The sequence below is a fragment of the Pinus tabuliformis genome, chromosome 9, assembly GCF_031772625.1.
Source record: "Pinus tabuliformis cultivar Carrire ecotype Pingquan chromosome 9, CPIR1, whole genome shotgun sequence".
NCBI lineage: Eukaryota > Viridiplantae > Streptophyta > Pinopsida > Pinales > Pinaceae > Pinus > Pinus tabuliformis.
This window is the reverse complement of record NC_142307.1, coordinates 1980126712-1980151644: the sequence shown is the minus strand read 5'-3', so window position 1 is coordinate 1980151644 and position 24933 is coordinate 1980126712. Positions and strand designations below refer to the sequence as shown.

General features: G+C 39.2%; 1 protein-coding gene across 6 annotated transcripts in view; it reads left to right on the top strand.

The window, feature by feature from the left end:
- LOC149156945 (uncharacterized) overlaps positions 1 to 24933 on the top strand; it is a 413330-nt gene that overhangs the window by 328961 nt on the left and 59436 nt on the right. For 5 of the 6 annotated variants that reach the window (XM_089438885.1, XM_089438886.1, XM_089438882.1 and 2 more), the window contains 2 exons: positions 4746 to 4854; positions 4981 to 5042. In XM_089438885.1, coding sequence (XP_089295011.1) covers positions 4746 to 4854; positions 4981 to 5042 — 171 coding nt within the window. Of the gene's footprint in view, positions 1 to 4745; positions 4855 to 4980; positions 5047 to 24933 lie in introns of those variants that run through there. The other variant, XM_089438883.1, reaches the window with a different exon arrangement.

Here is a 24933-nt window from a genome sequence, read left to right as displayed (position 1 = left end):
TCTTCTAACCTACAACTTTCGGTCTACAAAAGCCCTAGGATAGCACGTGTGAGAAGAAATGGAGAAATGTCTCCTTTTTCGTTCGCTTGGCCTCCTTTTTCCTTGTGAACTCGATCCTCAAAAAACAATTCTTATTGACACCAATGTATGACTTCTTGATGGTAGTGCAACTCGACTTCCCTGCTATAGATAGAAGCCCTAATTTCTTCGCACGTGTGAGGTGTAGGAGGCCCAAAAACAGTCCCGAACTTTTGGTCTTCCTTCTTCTTTTCTTTGCTATCTAAGAGGCTTCGTGTCCTTTCCTTTTCGCACTTCTTGCTTTCTCTTGGATGCTTGATCGATGCTCCTTTGGATGAGGTTGAATGCTCTTATATATGGACTTCCTTGAGTACCCTAGTAGGCCGACTTATTCTTTGCACTATGATGAGGTCTTGGAGGGTATTTTGACTCTAGATTTGACTCAAATAATTTTTGTTTGCGATATGTAACATGCCCAAAAGGGTCTTCCATACATGACAATGACTCAATTGACTTGTAGACTCAATGAGAAGCCTTAGAAGTACACAATGGGTGCTTGATCTAAAAATAAATTTCCCTTGAGTGTGAAACCCATGTCTCAAGAATGACAATAATTTTTTTTTTCTCTTTACAACAAATACATAAGATCATGATTACATGTGTCATTATGAAGACCGAACCTAGTTACATATTTCAACAATTTAGACTCTCAAATCACTAAAAAGTCTCCCTAAAATTTCACTGCAAGCCTTAGATTTTTGTCCTAGCCTTAAAAGGACCAATTTTAAGGAGATAAAATTATGGAGGAGATTTAGGATTGATCACTAATGACTTTGACTAATGCCTTGTCCTTTAGGCATATGGAGTCAATGATGTGATAGATATGTTAAATTTGTTGCTAAGGAGGCTGAAATTTGGTGATATTAAAATTCTAGCATTTATCCACTCAATGATAAATGGAGTTTGATGGAGAGTTACAAGAATTCCTCCACTATAAACATTCATTATATGTTATACAATGAGTAACATATGCAATTCTCAACTAGATAGCCTTAAAAAATTATTTTCAACAAATTAGGTCAAAATCAAGCATAATTTAGAAGCAACAATTCCATACATTAGACAAAATCAAAATGATAATCTTCAACAATAGGCACTTTCAGGATAACATGTAGTATATCCTTCCATTTACCAAAGAAACAACTCCAAAGACAAGCCAAAATAGCTTCCAAGCATCCAAATGGATTCCAAGAATCTCCAATAGCCAAGAATGAACAAGTGTGAGTTTCTCTCAAGAGGTCGAATTGTCCAAGAGATGATGATGCTCTCTTATTTATGCATGTCCTATGAGATCTAATTTAGCCCAAAATTCCCTCTTGGTTGTAAAATGATGGGCAAATCTAATTGAGGTTACAAGCCAACCTCATAGGCAATGTAAAATCATTAGTGTTAACCCACAAGAAGGTCAAAATGCTGATGTCATCAATGTGTAGGCCTCTTGGAGGCATGAGTTGAGCTCCTCAAATGCCATATTGAGTGAAGAGGCCTCCAAAAATCATCCTCTATGCAAATCATCATGTGGACTCCAATTTTTTGTTTGGGGCACAAAATGGGTCTCATGGGTCTCCTGGTAATAGAATAGGTTGGTTCTACTCCGACCTTGAGGGCTCAGAGAATGGTGCTAGCCCTCCCATGTCTCAAAGGGTGAGACAAACCTCATTTGGGCCTCGAATTAGCTGCCAAACTATGTGTACACTGCTAAGCCGACTAGGGCATGCTAGTCTAATTGCATCATTTCGTGAATGATATGGGGGCAAAGCGCAGATTGTTGGGGTGTTGTAGGTGCCCATAGAATGGAATGATGCTCTTCAAGTGATAGAAGTCCCATGGTTCTCTACACTCCACCTATAGGGTGTCATATGTTCCTCTGGTGGACTTAGGCCCTAGTTAAGGTTCCCAATCGATGATGAAAACCACTTACCAATCATACATAATGTTTAGTGTTGCATCTTCACCATTAGGTACAATTAATCATTAGTGCATCTAATTGAACCAAGCTCACTAGTCAAGAGCAAATTGAGACTTCATATGGGGCTTCTCTTCCAAATTTGAGGCTTTGATCTCGCAATAGTGTTACCTCCCTAGATAGGAGTGGTTAATAAACAATCCTATTAGGTGTTCTCAACCCCTAAAGGGAAAGACAGGTCCCTGTTGCATCCTTCCATTAATAGGTGGGATATAAATAATGATGGAACAGATGGGGACAAGGGGCATCTCAGAGCCAGATGTCATGGGCCAAGGGATAACAATAATGAGGAAGTCCACATATTGGGTATACAAATGTAAGGAGGGAGAAATCGTGGATGCATGAGTTACCCTAGCCTTTTTTGTACACCTCTATTTATTTGTCTTTTGCTTTATCTTGTTTTTTCTTCGTATTATTGCTCAAAGCTCTAGGAAATGAGAGCATGTTGTGAAAGATGTAAAGCAGTTATCACCCCCTTAAAGGTGGGGTTGTTCATCACTCACCAAGGATTGGGACATGCATGGGTTCCTTTTATGATGTAAGGGGCACTCATGGGACCTAGGAACTAAGGTGATGGCCATAATGATAAAGGTAGAGCTCATGCTTGGATTTTTCCCACGTGCCATATTAAATGTCCCATCCATCTTTTGCATTTTATAAATTTCTTTTTCTTTTGTTTCTTGCTTGTGGCCATGATATGCTTTTAACTTTCTTTTAGTTGCATCAACCTTTGGGGCAACATTTCTAGGCTCGACCCAGATATGTGGACAAGGGGAGGGGGTGTGCCAATGCCCTTTGGACCCTGTGGTGATGTGGACCCATAGAAGGGAAATGGTGGAATAGGGTTCGTAATGTGTGGAGCGAAGTGAAAAGTATGGAATGGGAAAACAAGACCATGATACCAAAATCAGGGTTTCCCAATTAGTGCCCTTCCTAAAACCATATGCCAATAAGGGAGATCCCACGAGACTAGGATTGAAGACTAACCGCTTATTTAAGGTGAGGGAACAAAACCATGGTCAAAGCACTTCCTTCTTCCAAGTCACCCAATAATTCATGCCAAAATGCCCAAATGAAAAACAAGCATAAGCACTCGATTGCACAATGAAAAACACACCTTTTGGGTCAGATTACCCACCTTCTAACATGTGCTTTAGACAAATGTGCAAGGAAACATACAACCGATGTAGGTGGCAGAGATAAAGTGACACATTACATCGGCTACAAAGTGGCTGTCAGGGGTTGTTGGCTGCCAGCTGGAAGAAGACGATTAGAAGAAAAGTTCTCCTAGGTGTACCCACATTTGGTAGGTAACACAACGTAGACTCATTGTGTCCTATTTTCTCACATGATGGTTTAACAATATCCATCTTCACCATCCCTCCCAAATTTTGCTTTGTCCTTTAAATGCCAACATTTTGTGGGTCTGATACCATATCAAATACATGCATTTACATTGTCACAAGCATGTGTAGATAGAGAAAAGAGAGATTTAATATATTTTTCAGTATATGGAGAGTATCACATAAATGGAAGCCTTAATGCGAAAAAACATAGGCTAGGAAAACTACTTACATGACTACAAAGTGTGACATGTGACTAATTAAAGTTCAAGTAACTTCATTTACTCACATAAGATAGAGTCCTCAACTAAAGGTCCTAATATTACATGTTATGACGACTATCTAATATTTATCTTATTGCTATCAATGCTCATTACCTCATTAAGGGAGATATTAATGGAAATACTAGCATATATATAGAGAGAGAGACTAGTTGAAAGACACATGAATTTCACCAAAAAGATCCCTTAACCGCAAAGTTCTATTATTGTTTTTATTCCTACATGCACTTCAAGGACAGCCTCATGTGTAGTCCACGATATATCAAATTGCGGTGAAATTGTAGCTTGAGAGCCCCTTGAGCTCAATTTCAGGTCTTTTCCCATTAACTTTCCATAGAGACCATTTCATTTGTTAGATGTCATCTATGATGAGATCCATGGTAGTTATCACTGCTTGTTCAAAGACTCTCACAGGGTTTTTTTGTAGTATAAGGACCAAGGATGTATGACCACATTCCTTCATGAGATATTTCACCATCACTAGTATACTTTTGAAGATGGGTCTTCCCATGTTTCTGGTTGTCAACTCATTACTCTTATTTTGAACCTGTTGATGGTTTTGCCCACAAGAAGCTTCACAACCAAGTCTCATTTATAGGACTGTTAGGCAACGTAAATTCTAGAGCACACAAGTGGTTGGATGGGATCTCATCACCAACTTCTTGATCTTGGATTTTAGGAGAGCTGTTGGGTGATAGCATTTGTAGTTTAAGGCTTTTTCCTTGGCAGTGATAGGATCCTTGTTGGTTTTGTTCTTCTAGGCTTCCTAGTGAATCTCTTTAAATCCTTTGTTTATTTTCTTGCTTTCTTCTTGCTTTTTCCAAGAGTCGTTTTTGATATTCTTGATGTATTGATATATATTTGTTCTGTTGCAGTTGTCCAGGAAATGCTTTACCATCCATGATGTTCTCTTATCTTTGTATTTTCAGTCCCGTTGGCAAACTTTGGTCACTAGTGGACATTGATGTTATATTAATTTAAGTCACTTAAAAAGAGTTTTATTATATTATGGTGTTTACTACTAATTTTTGGGAAATAAATATTCCTTCATTTAACTAACATCCATCATTTGTGCAGGTATTCTCGATTTCAGGGTGTGGCAAGTCTCACTTTGCATTTTCCTGAAAATTTTGGAGCTGAAACAACCCAAATATATTACATCGGCTTAAGGGGCGAAGCTACTCAAGTAAGATTTAAATCTAATCAAATAGTTGAGAACCAATAGAAATTTGTATACCTACATAAATTTGATTGTGTATTTAGCCATTTATTGGGTCTGATTCTGGCTGACATATATGTTAATTGTATGCAGATAAAGAGGGATACCGTAGCCAATATTGTTTATGAAGCATTGCCAAATCCATCTGAACATAAGTAAGCTACAATACTTATGCTGACAAGACTCGAAATTATTTCAATACTGTGTTTTATTGTTCATCAAGGCCTTAGGTTCTTATAGGATTTTCTATTTTCAAATCTGTTGGTTCTATCTAAAGAACTTTCCAAATCTTTTTCTGTTATTGATCCCTTTTCCAAATCTTTATTGAAGCAAAGCCATAGAATATATTGCTGCAATTATACATTAAGTAGAAGGCAGATGTGCTACAAGTAAATACCTGTATGCCTAAAAGCACTTTGGAGTCTAGAAAAACACCATTTCAGGAGCAGCCCAAGAGTTTATGACATGTGGCAGAAAGCCAAAGTAAATCCCTGCAGCCAAATACAAGTTAAAGTCAAGTATTCAAGGGGTCTTATTTCTCTCTTCTTCGTTCCATTATAGGACAGATTTCCTTTAGTTTGGAGTTTGTGATAGCCAAACCTGGCTCATGAGTTAGATAATCCAAAAAACTTGGATATTAAGTAATCCATTTAGGATAGGTAAATATATATTTAATAATGTATGAATGAATTGATGTGGTGAGAATTACAAATGAGGGCCCTATGTATATTTCTTGATTTGTGTGTGTCATGATTCATCCTTGCACAGGGGCCATGCTAATAAATTTTATCAGATGTCTCCAAAGAGATGAGGGCCCCATGTATATACCTAAGCGGGAGTGCCCTTTCATAGAGAGTCATGTCTTTGAGACATGTACTTTCATTAATACTAATTATTAATTATATTTCTTCTTTATATTATTTTATACATAGTTATGTTCATAGCATTGCCTTCCCCTTTAAAAATGTTTTGTCCTCAATGTGTATCGATGAAAAGGTTTGACATCTTTTTCTTTGTCTTGTAATGTCATTGCAATGTTTCCAATTTTTGGAGCTATCGTCTTTGATGATGCAAGACAATATGAACTTCTAATTGTAGTACATAGTTGTTGCACTATGAAATGATCTAACCATCCCATATCAATCTTATGTGGAACTTTGTGCTCATAGGCTTCCCAAATCAATTTTTTTGTAACTTTGCACTTGTGGGCTTCCAAAGATGAATTGTTATCATAAGATTTAACTGTGTTGGCAGCAAAATTTTTCGGAACATAAGTTGGTTGTTTTTGTCCTGAGTGATACTTATATGCTGGCTGGTTTAGATGTTTGCCTTTATGATTTGGATGTCGATGAGTTCTTGTGACCTGATTTTCCCTTATCATGCTTGTGGCGATTTCTTGATTTTATTTAGGTATATGATTATCTTTACGCATAGATGTTGCTTGGTAGATTGCGGAATCTTCACTTGGCATTTTTGTCATTTATACTACAACATATGAGAATATTCTCACTTCAATTGGATTGGGATCTTTTTGAGTCATAAGATTAATGTGATTTGTATTTTTTCCCTTGTCCCCAACTTGGATATTTTTACATGAAGACTTTGATGCTTATGTTTGGATAAGTTGTTTTGTTTTGTTTTCCAATAACTGCTTCATAGCCTTGGACTTCTTGACTTGCGCAAGTAATTCTTGACTATGACCTTTTTGTTGAAGAATGTAACTAGGTTCGGTCTTCATAATTGTATTTGAGTCATAATGAAATGTATTTATCAAAAGTGAAAAATAATTTATTATTATTATTGTTATGACTTATTAAAGCATGGATTTCATGCTTGGGTCATCATGTTTTAGGTCAAAGTCCCCATTGAGGACTTCTAGGTTTTGTCTTGAGTCATTAGAGTCATTGTCCAAATAGACCCTTCTTGGGCTTTCGAATCATGTAAAAAGAATTAATATTGAGTAAAATAAGTCATTTGTCACCTTCACACCAAGTCGGCCCTTACCTGCTCAAGTCAACCTACATGAGGGTAATTCAACCTTCAGAAAAGGGTATACATACAAGCAGTTCGATTCATTTGGAAGACATCTCTCACACAAGTTCGATATCCAAGAGAAGGAGGCAGAAAAAGTGCGAAATTCCAAGAGAAGGAGGAGATTTGCTGGAGAAGGAAAATCGAAGTGTCTAGGTTGTCTCTCTCTCTTTCACACGTGTGGATTTACAGGGTTATTCGCTAAAAGGTCGAACTTTCTGTTGGGTCGAAGTTTCTATTTGGTCGAAGTTTCTACTGGGTCAAAGATTCTGCTGGATCGTAGTTTACGCTGGGTTGAAGTTTTGTTGGGCTACTGTTGGGTCGAAGTTTTGCTGGTCTACTGTTGGGTAGAATTTTTGCTGGGCTACTGCTGGGTAGAATTTTCGCTGGGCTACTGCTAGGTCGAAGTCCTATTGCTGCATCTAGGTCGAAGTTGTTGCTAGAAGGTTATCATCTGTAGAAGGGAAGGGCTGACTTGGTGGTCGGAGGAAGTCTGTGTCTAGGTCAAGAGTCTTGGATCATCTTGTGAAATTATTAAGGAAGAGTTGTTGACTGCGTTTTCCCCTAGATAAGGGTTTTGCCTTGGTTGTCTGCCTACATCTGGTGTCTTTGATCTTTGTGTTATTGTTATTGGTAATTACTTGATGAACTAAGATAAAAGAACTCGAGAAGGTTAATAAGAACATAAGAATATCACAAGTGATTATCAACATAAAGAAAATCTTTTTGCCTTTCTGATTTTCTAACACTTTTAAGCAAGAATTTTTTTTGTTTTTATCTAAGATTTTTGTCAAATTCTTTATGCATTATTGATATTGACTTTCAGTTTTCTTGACTAATTATCTTTGATATATTGTCTAAGTCCTTGGATGAAGGTATTATTGAATTTGACTTCACTGTAATGCCTTGAAGTGTCATGTTCTAATCATAAAGAAAGTCAAAAACTTTTTCTTTGTGTTTAATATGAAGGTACCTAGTTTTTCAAAGCAAGGTAAACCAAAATTATATTGATTTTTCATCAAACATGGTTACGACACTAAATTGAGATAAACATTCGTAATCATCAAGTGTCACTTGTAAGTCTTTAACTTCATATTGTTTCTTGCCAAAAATATCTTCTCTTTCACCTATATTTGGTTCTTGAATTGATAACTAATTTGCGAATTTAATATTGATGTAATTTTCCTTCTTGTTAATGTTGATAGTGATATTAATCCCCTTTCCTTGGATACTCCCTTTTAATGTAAATAATCTACGATTTGCAATTGGACAAATTCTTATAGGAGAATCTTCCTTTATTTTTGAATTATCCATTTTTCTTTTTAGAGATGAGCTTTAGGTTTTAAAAAAATAACCCTTTTTTTTTAATTGTGTAATAATAGTTTTTATAATTGTCGCTTTTAAAAGAAACCTTAAATACTCTTTTAATTTTACTCTTTCTATATATATCTATATATCACCTTTTATTGGTAATAATAATATTATAATAAATATTATTATTTCTCAATCAATATATAGGCATATTTTTTCAATTTTTAATTATAATTTATGGATTGTTTTTTATAATCCTTTTAATATTATTTCCTTAATATAGCTTTGTTTTTGGATTCTAACAATTCATTTTTGAATGGTGTATCATTGTATAGACACAACTGTCTAAATGACGTGGCTGAATTTTCCAATGTAAAATCCGTATGGTATTCAATCAATTAAAACACAGATCATTGATTTGATCATATGGTTGTGTTTTGATGGGAAAATGGCTACACGCCAACCCAATCTGACTAGTGTATGCACAACCATTGTACATATTTGCTGAAAGCGATTCACAACATTATACGGATTCAACAAATTTGTGTGTAGACTCAGACGGTAATAATTAAAAATGGGTGTAGGGTGTTTTTTTTTTCACGATTTATTTCCCTATAGAATGGTAGTAGTGTGGACAACAACGATTGTAAGCAACGGGACACACTGTACAACGAATATAATCGATGGTATGATGGCTTGGTTGTTGGAGGAGGTGGATGCAAATGGAGGCAGTGGAAATTGGAGAAAATGGCTGCTATTGGTGGGGGAGCAACTTCAATAGGTACTACAACAACAGGGTGATGTTGTATGATGATGGTGGCTGGAACGAAGCCTACGTCTACTGTTTTTTTTATATTTTTTTTAAATACTATTATTTTATATATATATATATATATATATATATATATATATATCTTAATGGTCAAAGGCTTTCCTTTTTTTCCTTGGTCACGAGCATTAAAATTGGAGAAACTCCAAAAATTTCGGGTGTGGCTAAAAGCCTCTTAAAAAAAACTTGTGGCCGATGGCTAGATCAGATTGGCTCTGATACCAAATGTGATAGCCAAACCTTGCTAATGTTTTTGATGATCCAGAAACTTGGAATATGAAGTAATCCATTTAGAATAGGTGAATATATATTAAATAATATATGAATGCACTGATATAGTGAGAGTCACGAATGAGGGCTCTGTATATATATACCTAAGCAAGAGTGCCCTTTCATAGAGAGTCATGTCTTTGAGACAGGTCCTTTAATCAATGAAACCAGATTTGTTGATTTTTTGCCAAGTGTTCGAATCCTGCGAATCAGATTCGATTCACCCTAATTCGAATCTGATTTTTGTGACACGACGTGTCCAAATGGGACACGATCGAATCCGGATCGTGTCCCGTTCGAACACATCGTGTCATGAAAATCAGATTTGAATCCAGCGAAAGGGGACTCGCGGGCCAATAAAAAGGCACAATTTCTAATTTTCTTTACCATTATGTTCCATTCCTTTTGCAAATAGTGAGTTGTGGGTTTGCTGTTAAAAGTTTGGAGCAAGGAGCCAAGGTTTTGGAGCGTTTTCAAGGAGATTCGAGCAACAGGTAAGTGCATTTCCTCACTATTTTTTAGCATTTGTATTACAACAGTTTGTATTTGCATCTCTTTTACAAATTTGTGCATGTTTTGTTTATATTTTTTACAGTATTCATGGCTCAATCAAGGGCAGCAGGTAGGGGACAAAGGAAGGGGAAGAATGTCCCCATTGGAGATGCCCCTCCTCCCCCAATATCATCAGAGTCTGTTGCAAGTAATGTTGAGGGAAGACTTCCTCCTAAAGGTAACATTGAGAAATATCCCTTGTGGAAATATGTCACAAGAGAGGATGGGCCAAGCAACAAGGGGAAGGGAGGAGGCAATGTGCATTGGAGATGCAACTTTTGCCACAATACTTTCACAAGCACATATTTTCGTGTGAAAGGCCATTTGTTGGCTTTACCAGGTTGTGGAGTTGGAGCTTGTACACAAGTTCCTTTACAAAAGAGGAAAGAAATGGAAAAAGAGTTCACTGTTGGTATGGCAAATGTGGCTGCAAAATCAAGAAAAACCAAGAATGATGACCCCCTTCCATTTTTGAGGAAAGGCACCACCAAATTTCCATTTGAGAGTTCTATTGGGGGATAAGCAACAAAAAGAAAGGCAATTTCACTTGGTCCAATGGACAAGATTTTTAAAAAAGAGGAAGGGGAAGAGCTTGATCTCACCATTGCCTTTTTTTTCTATCAAATAATCATATCCTTTAATGTTGCACACTCACCTCTATTTATTGAGATGTGTCGTTGAGCTCTAACTCACAGGTCTCCGTCATGGTATGTGCCTCTTGGTTCAGAGAAGCTTAGAACCACATTGTTGACGAAGGCAAAAAAAGAGGTGCAAAAAATGCTTGAGCCAATTAAAGCATCATGGCCAACATTTGGGGTTAGCATTGTTTCTAATGGATGGACAGATCCAACATGACACCCACTCATCAACTTCATGGTGTCTTCCTTGAATGGTCCAGTTTTCATGAAAGCAGTGGATACACTTGGAGAATACAAGGATGCACAATTTATGGGTGAGCTATTTATTAAAGTTATTGAAGATGTAGGTGTTGATTCTTGTGTGCAAATCATTACCAATAATGCATCTGTTTGCAAGGTTGTTGGCATGATTGTGGAAGCGAAATATCCACAAGTGTTTTGGACACCTTGCATTGTCCATTCATTGAACTTAGCACTGAAATCCATTGCTTCTAATGCGCATTGGATTGGTAACATTATTGAGGATGCACGACATATCCGTAACTTTGTTTAAAATCATACAAATGCCCTCACTATCTACAAGGAGTACAACAATCTATCATTGTCGAAGATTGCTGATACACAGTTTGCCTCTTCATTCATCATGTTGAAGAGGTTGAGGGAGGTCAAGACCGCTCTTGGGGCCATGGTTATTTATGAGTTTTGGTCTTTTTGGAGAAAGACAGATCAACTAGTCTCTAAAAGAGTGAAGGACACAGTGCTAGATGATGCTTGGTGGGAGAGGGTAGATCTAATTATTCAGATCATGGCCCTATCATTTCTTTGCTTCGATTTGCAGATATAGACAAACCCATCCTAGGAGAGGTTTATGAGGGATGGGATTCCATGATTGAGTCTGTGAGGATTATTATTCTACAGAGTGAGTGCCCCGAGTATGAGACATCACCAGAGGCCTTCTGTGGTACTATATAGGATATTCTTGTCAGCAGATGGGACAAGAATTGCACACTTTTACATTGTTTAGCTCAATCATTGAACCCAAAATACTATAGCCATGAGTGGCTGAATGGTGGACCCTCCCTCAGATTCCCTCTTCACATGGATGGTGAAATCTCACAAGGGAGGAAAGATGCATTCAGGCGGGTTTTTCAGGATAGAGCATTGCTTGATGAGGTGGATGTTGATTTGGGGTAGCATCGGATGTACTCTAGCCACGAAATTTGGTGGAGAGGTTGGGGCACATAAGATCTCGAATACCGAGAAAGGGTTTAGGTAGATTCTAAATAGATCAGGAGATATTAAAATAATTAATATTTTTAATGGAGTCCCCAAGTCTAAACTTAGGGAAAATAAATATTAATGTGTATTAATATGAATTTGTGTTAGTATGGTACAAAAGACATGGATCAAGCCAGATCTAATCTTAACGGTTGATTAGGGACTTAATCTCAGCGGTTGAGATGTCAACAGAAAAAGTATAAGAAGAGGCTTGAGGGGCACTTGGAGAACACACTAAGGGAGACCAGTGAGTTCAATTTCTGGAGCAGGGTTTGCTGAGAAATTGAACCAGTGGTCTGGAGAGTAGTCAAGGGGCAGCAAGTATGGAACAGAGAGACGAGAGATCAGCGTAGAAGAGGCAGACACAGAGCCAGAGGAAGCCACGTAGAGGCAGCAGAGACTGCACAGAGCCAGAAGGGCCTGCATCATCCACGCAGAGGCTGCAGGAGTGATGCAGAAGCCCAGAGAGGCTGCGCAGAGCCTCAGTAGGCTGATGCAGAGGGTTTCAGGCTGACGCAGAGGGTTTCAGGCTGTAGCAGAGGTCAGTAGGGCCTACACTGGGTTTAAAAAAGTGTTGGAAGTTTGTTTATCTGTGGGTAAGCCAGTATGGCACCTTGTTGTACAAGAACATTGTTGAATAATAAAATCCTCCCTTGCTGCACTGGTTTTCCCACATTGGGTTTTTCCGGGGACATTAGTCCAAAATAACTGTGTCATTGTGTGCATATGTTTGTTTCTGTATTACGGTGTGATATCTGCAACAATATTTATTTTAATGTTTGTTGAAGTAATTTCATGAATAACTTATGATGAAATAAGTAGGAAAAATAAATTAGTTGCTGTAGTGATAAAATTTTCACATGGTATCAGAGGAAGTAGCCAGAGACAGAAAGGGAAAATCAGTTATGGGTCAAGACCACGATGCAGAGGCATCCACCTCAGGGGATTCACGCAGATTTTCAGAAGATTGCACGAGAGAGAGTGAGAGATTTCGATTTCTCTATGTTGGCTTCCAGGTTGGAAGAAGAAGTGGCGTGCATGACTAGTGCTGCATCATCAAAAGTATGGTATATAGACAGTGGAGCCTCGTGGCATATGACGGGAATCAGGGAGTGTTTCTCAGAATATCGAGAAGAGAAGATGAACTTTCAGATCACCATGGGGAACAAGGCAAAGTGTACTCCAGTAGGAAAGGGTACCATAGTTTTTCAGACAGAATCGGGAGAGCGGTTCCGTGCCACAAATGTGCTGCATGTGCCAGGATTGGGGATGAACTTACTTTCCGTGTCACAACTACAAGGCAAGGGCTATGACGTCTACTTCATCAAGGAAAAGGTATACGTCAAACACCCGAGCTAGAAAAAGAAAGTCCAGATCGAGATCAAAAGTAATCGGTTGTACAGATTACAACTAGAATCTCGAATGGCACTAATAGGCAGTCATGGGGACACAGATTTGAACGAACTATGGCACAGAAGGATGGGTCACTTGCACCATGGAGCTCTGAGAATTCTCAGGAGCACTGTAATAGGAGTTCCGGATCTGAGTATGGAACGAGATGATGTATGCAGGGGATGCGCTCTAGGAAAGTATGCCAAGGCGACATTTCCTAGGAGCGACCATAGGGCCAAGAGTGTACTAGGATTGATACACTCAGATATCTGCGGACCTATGTCCATCAAAGCACTCAACGGTGCTTGGTATTTCCTTACCTTCATTGATGACCACTCAAGGAAAACTTGGATCTATTTTCTGAAAACCAAGGATGAGGTTTTCTATCGATTCAAGGAGTTCAAGGCTCTAGTGGAGAATCTGACAGGTAAGAAAATAAAAGTCTTGCGCTCAGATAATGGTGGAGAATATGTCGATAAGGACTTCACTGATTATTGCGCTAAGGAGGGCATCATAAGAGAGTGGACAACTCCCTACAATCCGAAGCAGAATGGGGTGGCAGAAAGGAAAAACAAGACTGTTGTAGAAGCAACCAGGTCCACGTTGTATGATTAGGATATGCCAAAATTCCTGTGGGTAGAAGCATGCAACACAGTTGTCTACGTTCAGAACAGAACTCCTCATTGGGCATTGGGCAAGATTACTCCAGAGAAAGTCTTCACTAGGAAGACACCTGAAGTCAGTCATTTCCAGATATTTGGGAGTTTTGCATATTGTTGTATACCCGAAGAAAAGAGGAAGAAGCTGGATCACACTGTAGAAAAGGGGTATCTGGCAAGATAGAGCAAGAACGCTAAGGCATACAGGATCTATCTTCCAGAGAGTAGGAAGGTAGTAGTACGACGAGATGTAAAGTTCATGGAGGACAGAGCTTTTAGAAGATCTCGTGAAATGCCTTCCAAGGAGCAGTCGAAAGAGGATCCGTTGGTCATGCCTCTTCAACCAATGGAAGTGAAGAATCCTTCCTCAGATCAGGAAGATTCTCAAGATGACGAAGAGGAGCGAACAAAAGCACTTGTTGGTAGAGGAAGACCTGCAGGGAACTTCGTCAGATTCTGCGTGATGCAGAAAACTTCATCGGAGAGCCAAGGAATAGTAAAAGGGAGCGAAAACAACCAGACAGGTATCAGGCGTTAGTAGCTTAGGATGGAGAGCCTGCCAGCTTCAAGGAGGTAGCTCAGCATCAGGTCTGGCTAGATGCGATGGTGGAGGAGTATAACTCCATAATGGTAAACGATGTCTGGGAGGTGGTGTCAAGGCCTTAAGGCAGATCTGTGGTAGGTTCAAGATGGATCTACAAGATCAAATATGCTGCAGACAACAGTATTGAAAAATACAAGGCTAGGTTTGTGGCTAAGGGGTATGCTCAAAAGGAAGGGATTGACTATGAGGAAACCTTCGCGCCGGTAGTTGGGTATACATCTATTAGGACCGTGATATCTCTTGTAGCCTAGATGGGATGGGAGATCCATGAGATGGATGTCAAGATGACATTTCTGAATGGGGTAATGGAAGAAGAAGTATACATTGAACAACCAGAGGGCTTTGAAACTCATGAGAAGAAGTCTCATGTATGCAGACTGAAGAAAGCCTTGTATGGGCTGAAGCAAGCACCAAGATCGTGGTATGGTCGAATATATGGCTACTTGGAGAAGATGGGGTTTGTCAAGAGTGGCACGGATCCGAATCTCTATTCTCTGGTCGTAGAGAGTGAGCCACTTATCTTAGTATTATATGTGGATGATTTCTTCCTAACAGGATCATCCAGACTCATTGAAGACTGCAAGAAAAATCTGGCCACAGAGTTCAATATGAAGGATGTGGGACGAATGCACTATTTCCTAGGGTTGGAAGTTTGGCAGCAGAAAGGAGAAATATTCCTTGGGCAAGGAAGGTATGCTACAGAAATCCTGAAAAGGCTCGGGATGGGAGACTGCAGACCTATGGCTACGCCAATGATCACCAACTGGAAGAAGATTGATGCATCAAAAGACAAGGATGTTGATCCCACCCTATACCGACAACTCATAGGGTCCTTGATGTATCTAGTCAATACCATGCGAGATATTTGCTACGTTGTCAACACCCTCAGTCAGTTCATGGTGGAACCAAAGAGGGCTCACTAGGCAGAAGCCAAGCACGTTCTTAGGTTTTTACAGAGAACAGTGGATTATGGGCTCTTGTACAACAAGGGGAAGGATATCAGGTTGAGTGGATTTATTGATGCAGATTGGGTAGGAAGTTCAGTGGATCCGAAAAGTACCTTTGGGTACTGTTTCAACATTGGATCAGGAATAACCTCCTGGTGCAGTAGGAAACATAAGTCCGTGGCTCTTAGCTCGTCTGAGGCAGAATATATGGTAGAAAGCACAACGTCGTGTGAGGCCATATGACTTAGAAAACTGTTGGTAAACCTATTCAGAAGAAATATGGAGGCGACCAGAATCATGTGTGATAATTAGAGTTGCATCAAACTCTTTGAGAATCCAGTATTTCATGATAGGTCAATGCATATTGATATCCGGTCAATTTGTCAGAGATTGTGTCCAACAAGGAGCTGTATAATTGAGCTACACTCCTACAGGGGAACAAGTGGCAGATATCCTCACCAAGGCCCTTGGAAAGTCAAAATTTGACTACTTCAGGGAAAAGATGGGGATGGTAAAGAACCCCTTTCAGAAGTAGTGTGTTAGTAGCATGAATGAAAAGGGAGTTGCAGTGCAGATGCAGTGTTGGGAGAAAGGACCAACAATAGGACAGATGCAGAGGAAGTTGCAGTGCAGATGCATTGTTGGGAGAAAGGACCAACAATAGCACAGACGTAGAGGAAGTTGCAGTGCGTATGCAGTGTTGGGAGAAAGGACCAGTAGCAGCATGGATGCAGAGGGAGTTGTCGTACAGATGCAACATTGGTAGTAGCAGAGTCATGGGTAGCAGTACAGGAGGCAGGAGTGCAAAGGATGTTGGGCAGGAAAGCCTAGCATCAGCACAGGTATCAATGCCGGATGATTAGAATAATACTCAGTGAGGAGTATTGCTAGAGCAAAGTCCTCGCTAATAGGGAGTGTTGATTTGGGGTAGCATCGGATGTGCTCTACCCATGAAATTTGGTGGAGAGGTTGGGGCACATAAGATCTCTAATACCCAGAAAGGGTTTGGGCAAATTCTAAACAGATCAGGAGATATTCAAATAATTAATATTTTTAGTGGAGTCCCTAAGTCTAAACTTAGGGGAAATAAAATATTAATGTGTATTAATATGAATTTGTGTTAGAATGGTCCAAAAGACATGGATCAAGCCAGATCTAATCTTACCTGTTGATTAGGGACTTAATCTCGGCTGTTGAGATGTCAACATAAAAAGTATAAGAGGAGGCTTGAGGGGCACTTGGAGAACAAACTGAGGGAGACCAGTGAGTTCAATTTCTAGCGCGGGGTTTGTTGAGAAATTGAAACAGTGGTCTGGAGAGCAGTGAGGAGGCAGCAAGTACGGAACAGAGGGACGGAAGATCAGTGTAGAAGAGGCAGATGCAGAGCCAGAGGAAGCCACGCAGAGGCAACAGAGACTACGCAGAGCTAGAAGGGCTTGTGTCATCCACATAGAGGCTGCAGGAGTGACGCAGAAGACCAGAGAAGCTGCGCAGAGCCTCAGTAGGCTGACGCAGAGGGTTTCAGGCTGTAACAGAGGTCAGTAGGGCCTACGCATGGTTTAGAAAAGTGCTGGAAGTTTGTCTATCTGTGGGTAAGCCAGTTTGGCACCCTGTTGTACAAGAACATTGTTAAATAATAAAATTCTCCCTTGCTGCACTGGTTTTCCCACATAGGGTTTTTCCGAGAACATTAGTCCAAAATAACTGTGTCAGTGTGTGCATATGTTTGTTTCTGTACTATGGTGTGATATCTGCAGCATTATTAATTTTAATGTTTGTTGAAGTAATTTCATGAATAACTTATGATGAAATAAGTAGGAAAAATAAATCAGTTGCTGCAATGATAGAATTTTCACAGTGGAGGATGCCTTTGCAGAGTTTTCCATTGGCAGTGGTCGATTTGTAGGATATGATGTGATTAGAGACAGGGGGGCTAAGAAGCCCTATTCTTGGTGGGCAAATCATGGGGCAACAAGCCCTCCTCTTCAGCAATTAGCCATGAGGCTCCTCTCTCAGGTGACTTCATCCTCTTATTGCGAGAGGAATTGGAGCACATATGGGAATTTGTATAGTGTTAAGAAGAGCAGGCTTGAGCAGTCCAAGGCAGAGACAATGGTGTATGTGCACACCAACCTTCGTCTTATTTACAGGCAGAGGGAAGAGTGGTTGAAGGGAAAGACAAAGATGTGGGATGTCTTTCCTGATGATATGGGTCTAGACAACAGTGTTGAGTTGGCATTGGCCAACATGGATCTCAATGATCCAGTGCTAGAGCCTGTTAGATTTGATGACGGTGATACTGTAGAGGGGTCATCCTCCACACCAGCAGATGCAGAGGCGACTATGGATACAGGGGAGGAGGAGGATGCAGAGGAGAGCAGTGGTGACCATGATGATGAGGACAGTGATGTTGATTTTGATGATGACTATGAGGATTGATGACTCATGAGTCATGGGCTACCCACTGCCTTGAGGCTTGTATACCTGTAGTTGTTTTGTATTTCTATTTTTGTTTTCCATTGGCATATCACTACCTATGTAACACATTTTGATTTTGATGACTTAATGAGAAAACTACAGTTGTCAGTGTCTTTATCTTACTATCTTGTCTTTCTCCTATTGGATCATTGATGAATTGAATATGTATTATGATTTATCATTTATGAATTTAGAATTTATGATTCATTGATTTATCATTTATGTGACATGTATTTGAATTTTGTATGTACTATGCATGCTATAATGTTACTAATTTACTTTGTAAATAGTAAAACTTACATCTAGATGAAGATCTATTTTTGAAATCAATGAATTTGTATCATTAATGAGAATTTGTGTAAGAAATATCTAATTTTTAATATATATATATATATATATATATATTTTTTAATAAAATAATATATAACGAACCATAACGTGTCCTATTCCGGGGGGTCAACGTGTTCGAATCCGACACTCGAATCCCCGTATCCTACGAATCCCCAATCCCCGTGTGAGGTTACTTAGCCTTTAATTAATACTAATTATTAATCATATTTCTTATTTATATTATTTTATACATAGTTATGTTCATGATAGAGTTTCCCTAGTTGAATGGAGTTCAACTTTGTAATCTACCTAATTATATTGATTATATTGATAGAAGATTGTTTTCTTTAGCATGCTATTGTCTCTTAGATACTATATATTTGCAAGTGTCTCTTAAGTGTTATATACATGTCAGGCTTCTTGTCTACATACCATCCGTCCATTCATGGTACTATTAACAATTATTATTATTTATTTTTTGGACATGCTTGTCCTTTATGCCCACATTAGATCTCAATTTTAAAATATGTGTAACATTATTAATCCCCATAACTCGTAACCTAATCAAAACCAAGGAGATCTGGGAGAGTTTCTCTCCATTATTTTCAATCATAAAAACAAATTGTTCAAAATAAGCCAAAATGAGTTATCATTTTTTGTTAACGTCAAACAAACCAAAGTTGGTCTCAATGCACTATAATCATCATCTTCATCATCATAATATAATATATATAAACTATACCTTTTATAATATAAAAATCTTATTCACTTTTTCAATGTTACATATGGTAGGGACCTACTTTTTGTTGAAATTTTATAGCATGTGCAGTGGAATACAATTTTTTGTTTTGATAGTTACTTCCTAATGATTTTTCAAATAGTATTTTTCACGTCACTATTATCATTAAATAATTACACCCAGAAAATCCCAACTGTAAATGCAGTGGAAAGATAGTCATGCACAAAAGACAATATTTTTACCTTGGGAAACCCAATTCAGGAGAAAATCCAACAACTTTTCTTCTTAAGGATAAATTGTCTTTTTTATCAAGGTTTACAAATTAGAATTTGTCTAGAAATTTGAGCTAACATTGTTAGTCAAATCACTCTTCAAACTTGGTCAAACTGGTTGCTAGTCAATGTTGGTCAAACCTTAGAAAATCAGCTCTGAAATTTGTGGTCAAATTGTTTTTGGTCAACACTGGTCAACTGTTTGTGGTCAACACTGGTTGAGTGTAGTCAATTGTTTGTGGTAAAAACTGGTCAACTGCAATAAAACTGTTTGTGGTCAGCATTGGTCAATTGCAGTGAACTTCCATACGTGCAGTTTTTTCATATATGTAGCTAGGTTCAGTCTTCATAATGCCTTGTGTAGTCTTGATTTTATGTATTTAATGTAAAGAAAAAGAAAATTTATTACTATTATTTTTATAGCATGGGTTTCATGCTCAAGGTCAATTTATTTATAGGTCAAGCACCCATTATGCGCTTCTAGGGCTTTGTCATAGAGTTAAAGAAGTGAAAGAGTTATTGTCAAGCCGAAACCTGGAATTTCTCTATCATTCTCTCTCACACGTGTGAGGAACTAGGGCACCACTTTGTTGCAGCAAGACCAAAATTTCAGTCATCATAAAAGGTGTTGAGAAATCCATAGAGATGACAGTTAAACGATTTCTCTTATTATGACATTATCTTGTGATGTTATTATTATTATTTGTTCTTTCAAGTTATCTTTTCTTATCATCAAGACTAATGCCAAACAACAAAATAGAAGAGAACACAAGATTTAGGCACGCTGCCAGGGAAACACCTCGCTCTAGGGGAAAACCCAATCAAAATTATTCCTTTAGTAGATTGAAGATGAGACAACCAAGACCCTTACACCTTAGACTCGAGACTACCTCCATCCATCAAGTTAACCTTGTCACACTTTAGTTCTATTGCTCCTGTAGCAGTCATTCTTCTTTATATTTGTGTCTTGAAGAGATCATCTCTGCAACCAATCCTAGCTTCTTCATCCACTGTGATAACATTACCATACTGAGTCACTGTGAAAACATCACTGTAATAGCATCGAACTGAAGTCATTGTACTAGCACCGAGATGAGGTCACTATGGTGATGTGAGAGCATCAAAGAAAGGTCACTGTAACAACATCGAATCCTGTGAGAGCATACTAGCACGGAACGGTGCAAGCATAGCACTAAACTGTGGGAGTATAATACCAAATTGTTGTTGATTTTGGGTAGCATCGGATGTGCTCTAACCATGAAAATTGGTGGAGAGGCTAAAGCACATGAGATCTTCAAGACCTAGAAATGGTTTGGGCAGATTCTAACTAGTTTGGGAGATATTAAAATAACTAATATTTTTAATGGAGTTCCTAAGTCTAAACTTAGGAAAAATAAAATATTAATGGGTATTAATATAAAACTGGGTTAGAAGGTTCCAAAAGCCATGGATCAACCCAAATTTAATCTTAGCTGTTGATTAGAGATTTAATCTCGGCTTTTGGAGGACCAACAGGAAAAGTATAAGAAGAGGCTTGAGAGTCAGTTGGAGAATATACTGAGGGAGACTAGTTAGTTCAATTTTTGGAGCAGGGTTAGCTGAGAAATGCGAACTAGTGGTCTGGAGAGCAACAAGAGGTAGTGGGTACGGAACAAAGAGTCAGGAACAACACCAGAGGACCAACGTAGAGGTTGGAGAGGCAGACATAGAGCCTCTCAGGCAGACGCAGAGGCAGCAAAACTGCACAGTTACTGGAGAGCCTACGTGGGTGATGCAAAGAGGCCCAGTGCTGACGCAGAGAGGCAGGAGTTGACACAGAGAGTTTGGGAGCTGCGCAGAGGCTAGCAAGCCTGACACTGAGACTGGGAGAAGTGTTGGAGAATTTTTCTCTGTTGAGTAAGCCAGTTTGGCATCCAATTGTACTGAAGAATTGCTGAATAATAAAAATCCTCCTCTGCTGCATCGGTTTTCCCGCATTGGGTTTCTCAGGGGACAATTGTCCAAAATATTTGTGTTGATGTGTCTTATTCTTGTTCATGTATTTGTTTCTGTATTATGGTGTGATATCTGCAGCAGAATTTATTTTAATGTTTACTGAAGGGTTTTCGTAAATAACTTATTAGGAAAGAAGTAGGTTAAATAAATCAGTTGTTGTAGTGATACAAATTTCACATGGTATCGGAGAAAGTAATCAGAGACAGGAAAGGAAAATCAATTATAGGTCAAGACCATGATGCAGAGGCAACTACGTTAGGAGACTCGCACATATTTTCAGAAAATTGCACAAGAGATAGTAATTTCGATTTCTCTATGTTGGCTTCCAAGCTGGAAGAAGAAGTGGCTTGTGTGACTAGCTCTGCATCATCAGAGTTATGGTATATAGACAGTGGAGCCTCTTGGCATATGACGGGAATCTGGGAATGTTTCTTAGATTATCAGGAGGAAAGGATGATTTTCAGATCACCATGGGGAATAAGGCAAAGTGTACTCCAGTAGGGAAGGGTACCATAGTTTTTGAAATAGAAATGAGAGAGCGGTTCCGTGCTACCAATGTGCTGCATGTACCAGGATTGGGGATGAACTTACTTTCCGTGTCGCAACTTCAAGGCAAAGGCTATGACGTTTTCTTCATTAAGGAGAAAGTATATGTCAAACACCCGAGCTGGAAAAAGAAAGTGCAGATGGGGATCAGAAGTAACAGGTTGTACAAACTACAACTAGAATCACCAATGGCACTAATAGGCAGTCATGGAGACAAGGATTTGAACGAACTATGGCACCGAAGAATGGGACATTCGCACCGTGGGGCTCTGAGAATTCTTAGGAACACTATAACAGGAGTTCCGAATCTTAATACAGAACGAGATGATGTATGAAGAGGATGTGCTCTGGGAAAGTATGCCAAAGCAACATTTCCTAGAAGTAAAAACAGGGCCAAGAGTGTACTAGGATTGATACACTCAGATATTTGCGAACTTATGTCCACTAAAGCTCTTAGTGGTGCCGAGTACTTCGTCACCTTCATTGATGACCACTCAAGGAAAACTTGGATTTATTTTCTGAAAACCAAGGATGAGGTTTTTTGTCGATTCAAAGAGTTCAAGGCTCTGGTGGAGAATCTGACTTGGAAGAAAATAAAAGTTTTGTGCTCAGATAATGGTGGAGAGTATGTCGATAAGGACTTCACTGATTTTTGCGCTAAGGATGGCATTAGAAGAGAGTGGACAACAATAAACAATCCGAAGCAGAATGGAGCAGTAGAAAGGAAGAACAAGACTTTCGTAGAAGCAACTAGGGCCATGATGTATGATCTGGATATGCCAAAATTCCTGTGGGCAGAAGCATGCAACACAACAGTCTATGTTTAGAATAGAACTCCTCATTGGGCATTGGGCAAGATTTCTCCAAAAAAAGTCTTCACAGGGAAGACGCCCGAAGTCGGTCATTTCAGGATATTTGGGAGCTTAGCATATTGCCGCATACTCGAGGAAAATAGGAAGAAGCTGGATCAAACTGCAGATAAAGGATATCTAGTGGGATATAGCGAGAATGCTAAGGTATACAAAATCAAACTTCCAGGGCGCAGAAGGTACTAGTTAGACGAGATGTGAAGTTCATGGAGGACAGGGCTTTCAGAAAATCTCGAGAGATGCCTTCCGAGGAGCAATCAAAAGAGGAGCCGTTGGTCAAACCTCTTCAACCAACAAAAGTAAAGAATTCTTCTTCGGATCAGGAAGAATCACAAGAGGAGGAGGAGCTAACAGAAGCACCTGCTAGCAGAGGAAGAACAAGTAGGGAACTTCGTCAAATTTTGCGAGATGCAGAGGATTTCATCGGTGCACCAAGGAACAATAAGAGGGAGTGAAAATAGCCAGATAGATAGTAGGCATTAGTAGCTCAGGATGGGGAGCCTATCAGTTTTCAGGAGGCTGCTCAACATCAGGTTTGGTTGGATGTGATGGTAGAGGAGTACAACTCCATAATGGTGAACGATGTTTGGGAGGTAGTGCCTAGGCCTCAAGACAGATCAGTGGTAGGTTGGAGATGGATCTACAAAATTAAATATGCTGCAGACGATAGTGTGGAAAAATACAAAGCCAGGTTTGTGGCTAAGGGGTATGCTCAGAAGGAAGGAATTGACTATGAAGAGACCTTCGGCCCAGTAGCCAGGGATACATCTATTAGAATCGTGATATCTCTAACAGTATAAATGGGATGGGAGATTCATCAGATGGATGTCAAAACGACATTTCTGAACGGGGTGATAGAAGAAGAGGTATACATTGAACAACTAGAAGGCTTTGAGACACATGAGAAGAAGTCTCATGTATGTAGATTGAAGAAAGCCTTGTATGGGCTGAAACATGCACCTAGAGCATGGCATGGTCAAATTGATGGCTACTTGCAGAAGATGGGATTTGTCAAGAGTGACGCAGATCCAAATTTCTACTATTTGGTTGTAGAGAATGAGCCTCTAATTCTAGTATTATATGTGGATGATCTCTTTCTGACGGGATTATCCAGGCTCATCAGGGACTACAAAAAGAATCTAGCCACAGAATTTGACATAAAGGATTTGAGACATATGCATTATTTCTTGGGGTTGGAAGTTTGGCAGCAAAAAGGGGAGATCTTCCTTGGATAAGGGAGATATGCTACAGAAATTCTAAAGAGATTTAGGATGGAGGATTGTAGACCCATGGCTACTCCAGTGATCACCGACTAGAAGAAAATTGATGCATTAGAAGACAAGGATGTTGATCCCACCTTATACAGGCAGCTCATAGGGTCCCTGATGTATCTAGTCAATACCAAGTCAGACATTTGTTATGCTGTCTGTTAGCTCTCGAATTTTGCCTCAGGCTGAGGAAGGCAAAACTCAAGGCAACATCAAACCAAGCTCAGCCTCGTAGCTAGCCCTACGAGGACAGGAGAGGGCTCTCTCCGGGTCTATCTCGGCAAAAGGTCTTCAAAGGGGCTGAGATGACCAATAAAGAATACTGATTTTAGGCTAGTAAATTGATAGGGAAAGTTTGATTTCAAATTTTTAGGGTTTTGTTGGACAACAGGGCAAGGCAATTTTGGGTGCGGGGATGAGACACAGTTTTTGCAGAGGTCTTTTTGGGGCAAGGTAGGTGATTGTTTTGATGCCTTTAAAGGAATTGAATGGATAGGTATGACTGGTGAGGAGCTAAGGAGAGCAAGAAACTTTCAGGAGTTCTCCTTAAACAGATGAAAACATAGATATTAAGCAAACTTAAAGGCAGAGCATAGAAAACCATGAATTCTACCTTAACACTTCATTTGCTTAATTTGCAAAAGAGAATAGTAGGAAAATGATACACATAACAAACTTACAAGTACATGAGAGTAACACACCATCAACACAAATAACCACAGGAATCCCAAATAGTGCTGCAAAACCCTGGTCTTTCCTTTGCCAAAATTGCAGAGATACAAAGTGTAATACAGTCTAAGCTTATCCCTCAAGAGTCCAACCATGAAAATGACTAAGAAGATACATAATATAGGCAAGCTAACACATTTCCTTGCCTCTAGGGGTCGAGCTCATCATCCTAGGAGCTGTTTCAACCAATTCTAAACTGAGCACTACAATCTAGGCAATCAAAACAACTTGCCTCTATAAGCTAGGAAACCAATTCATTCATTAATTTTTTGCCATTTTATGAATGAATCTTCTAGAATAGGTAAAAAA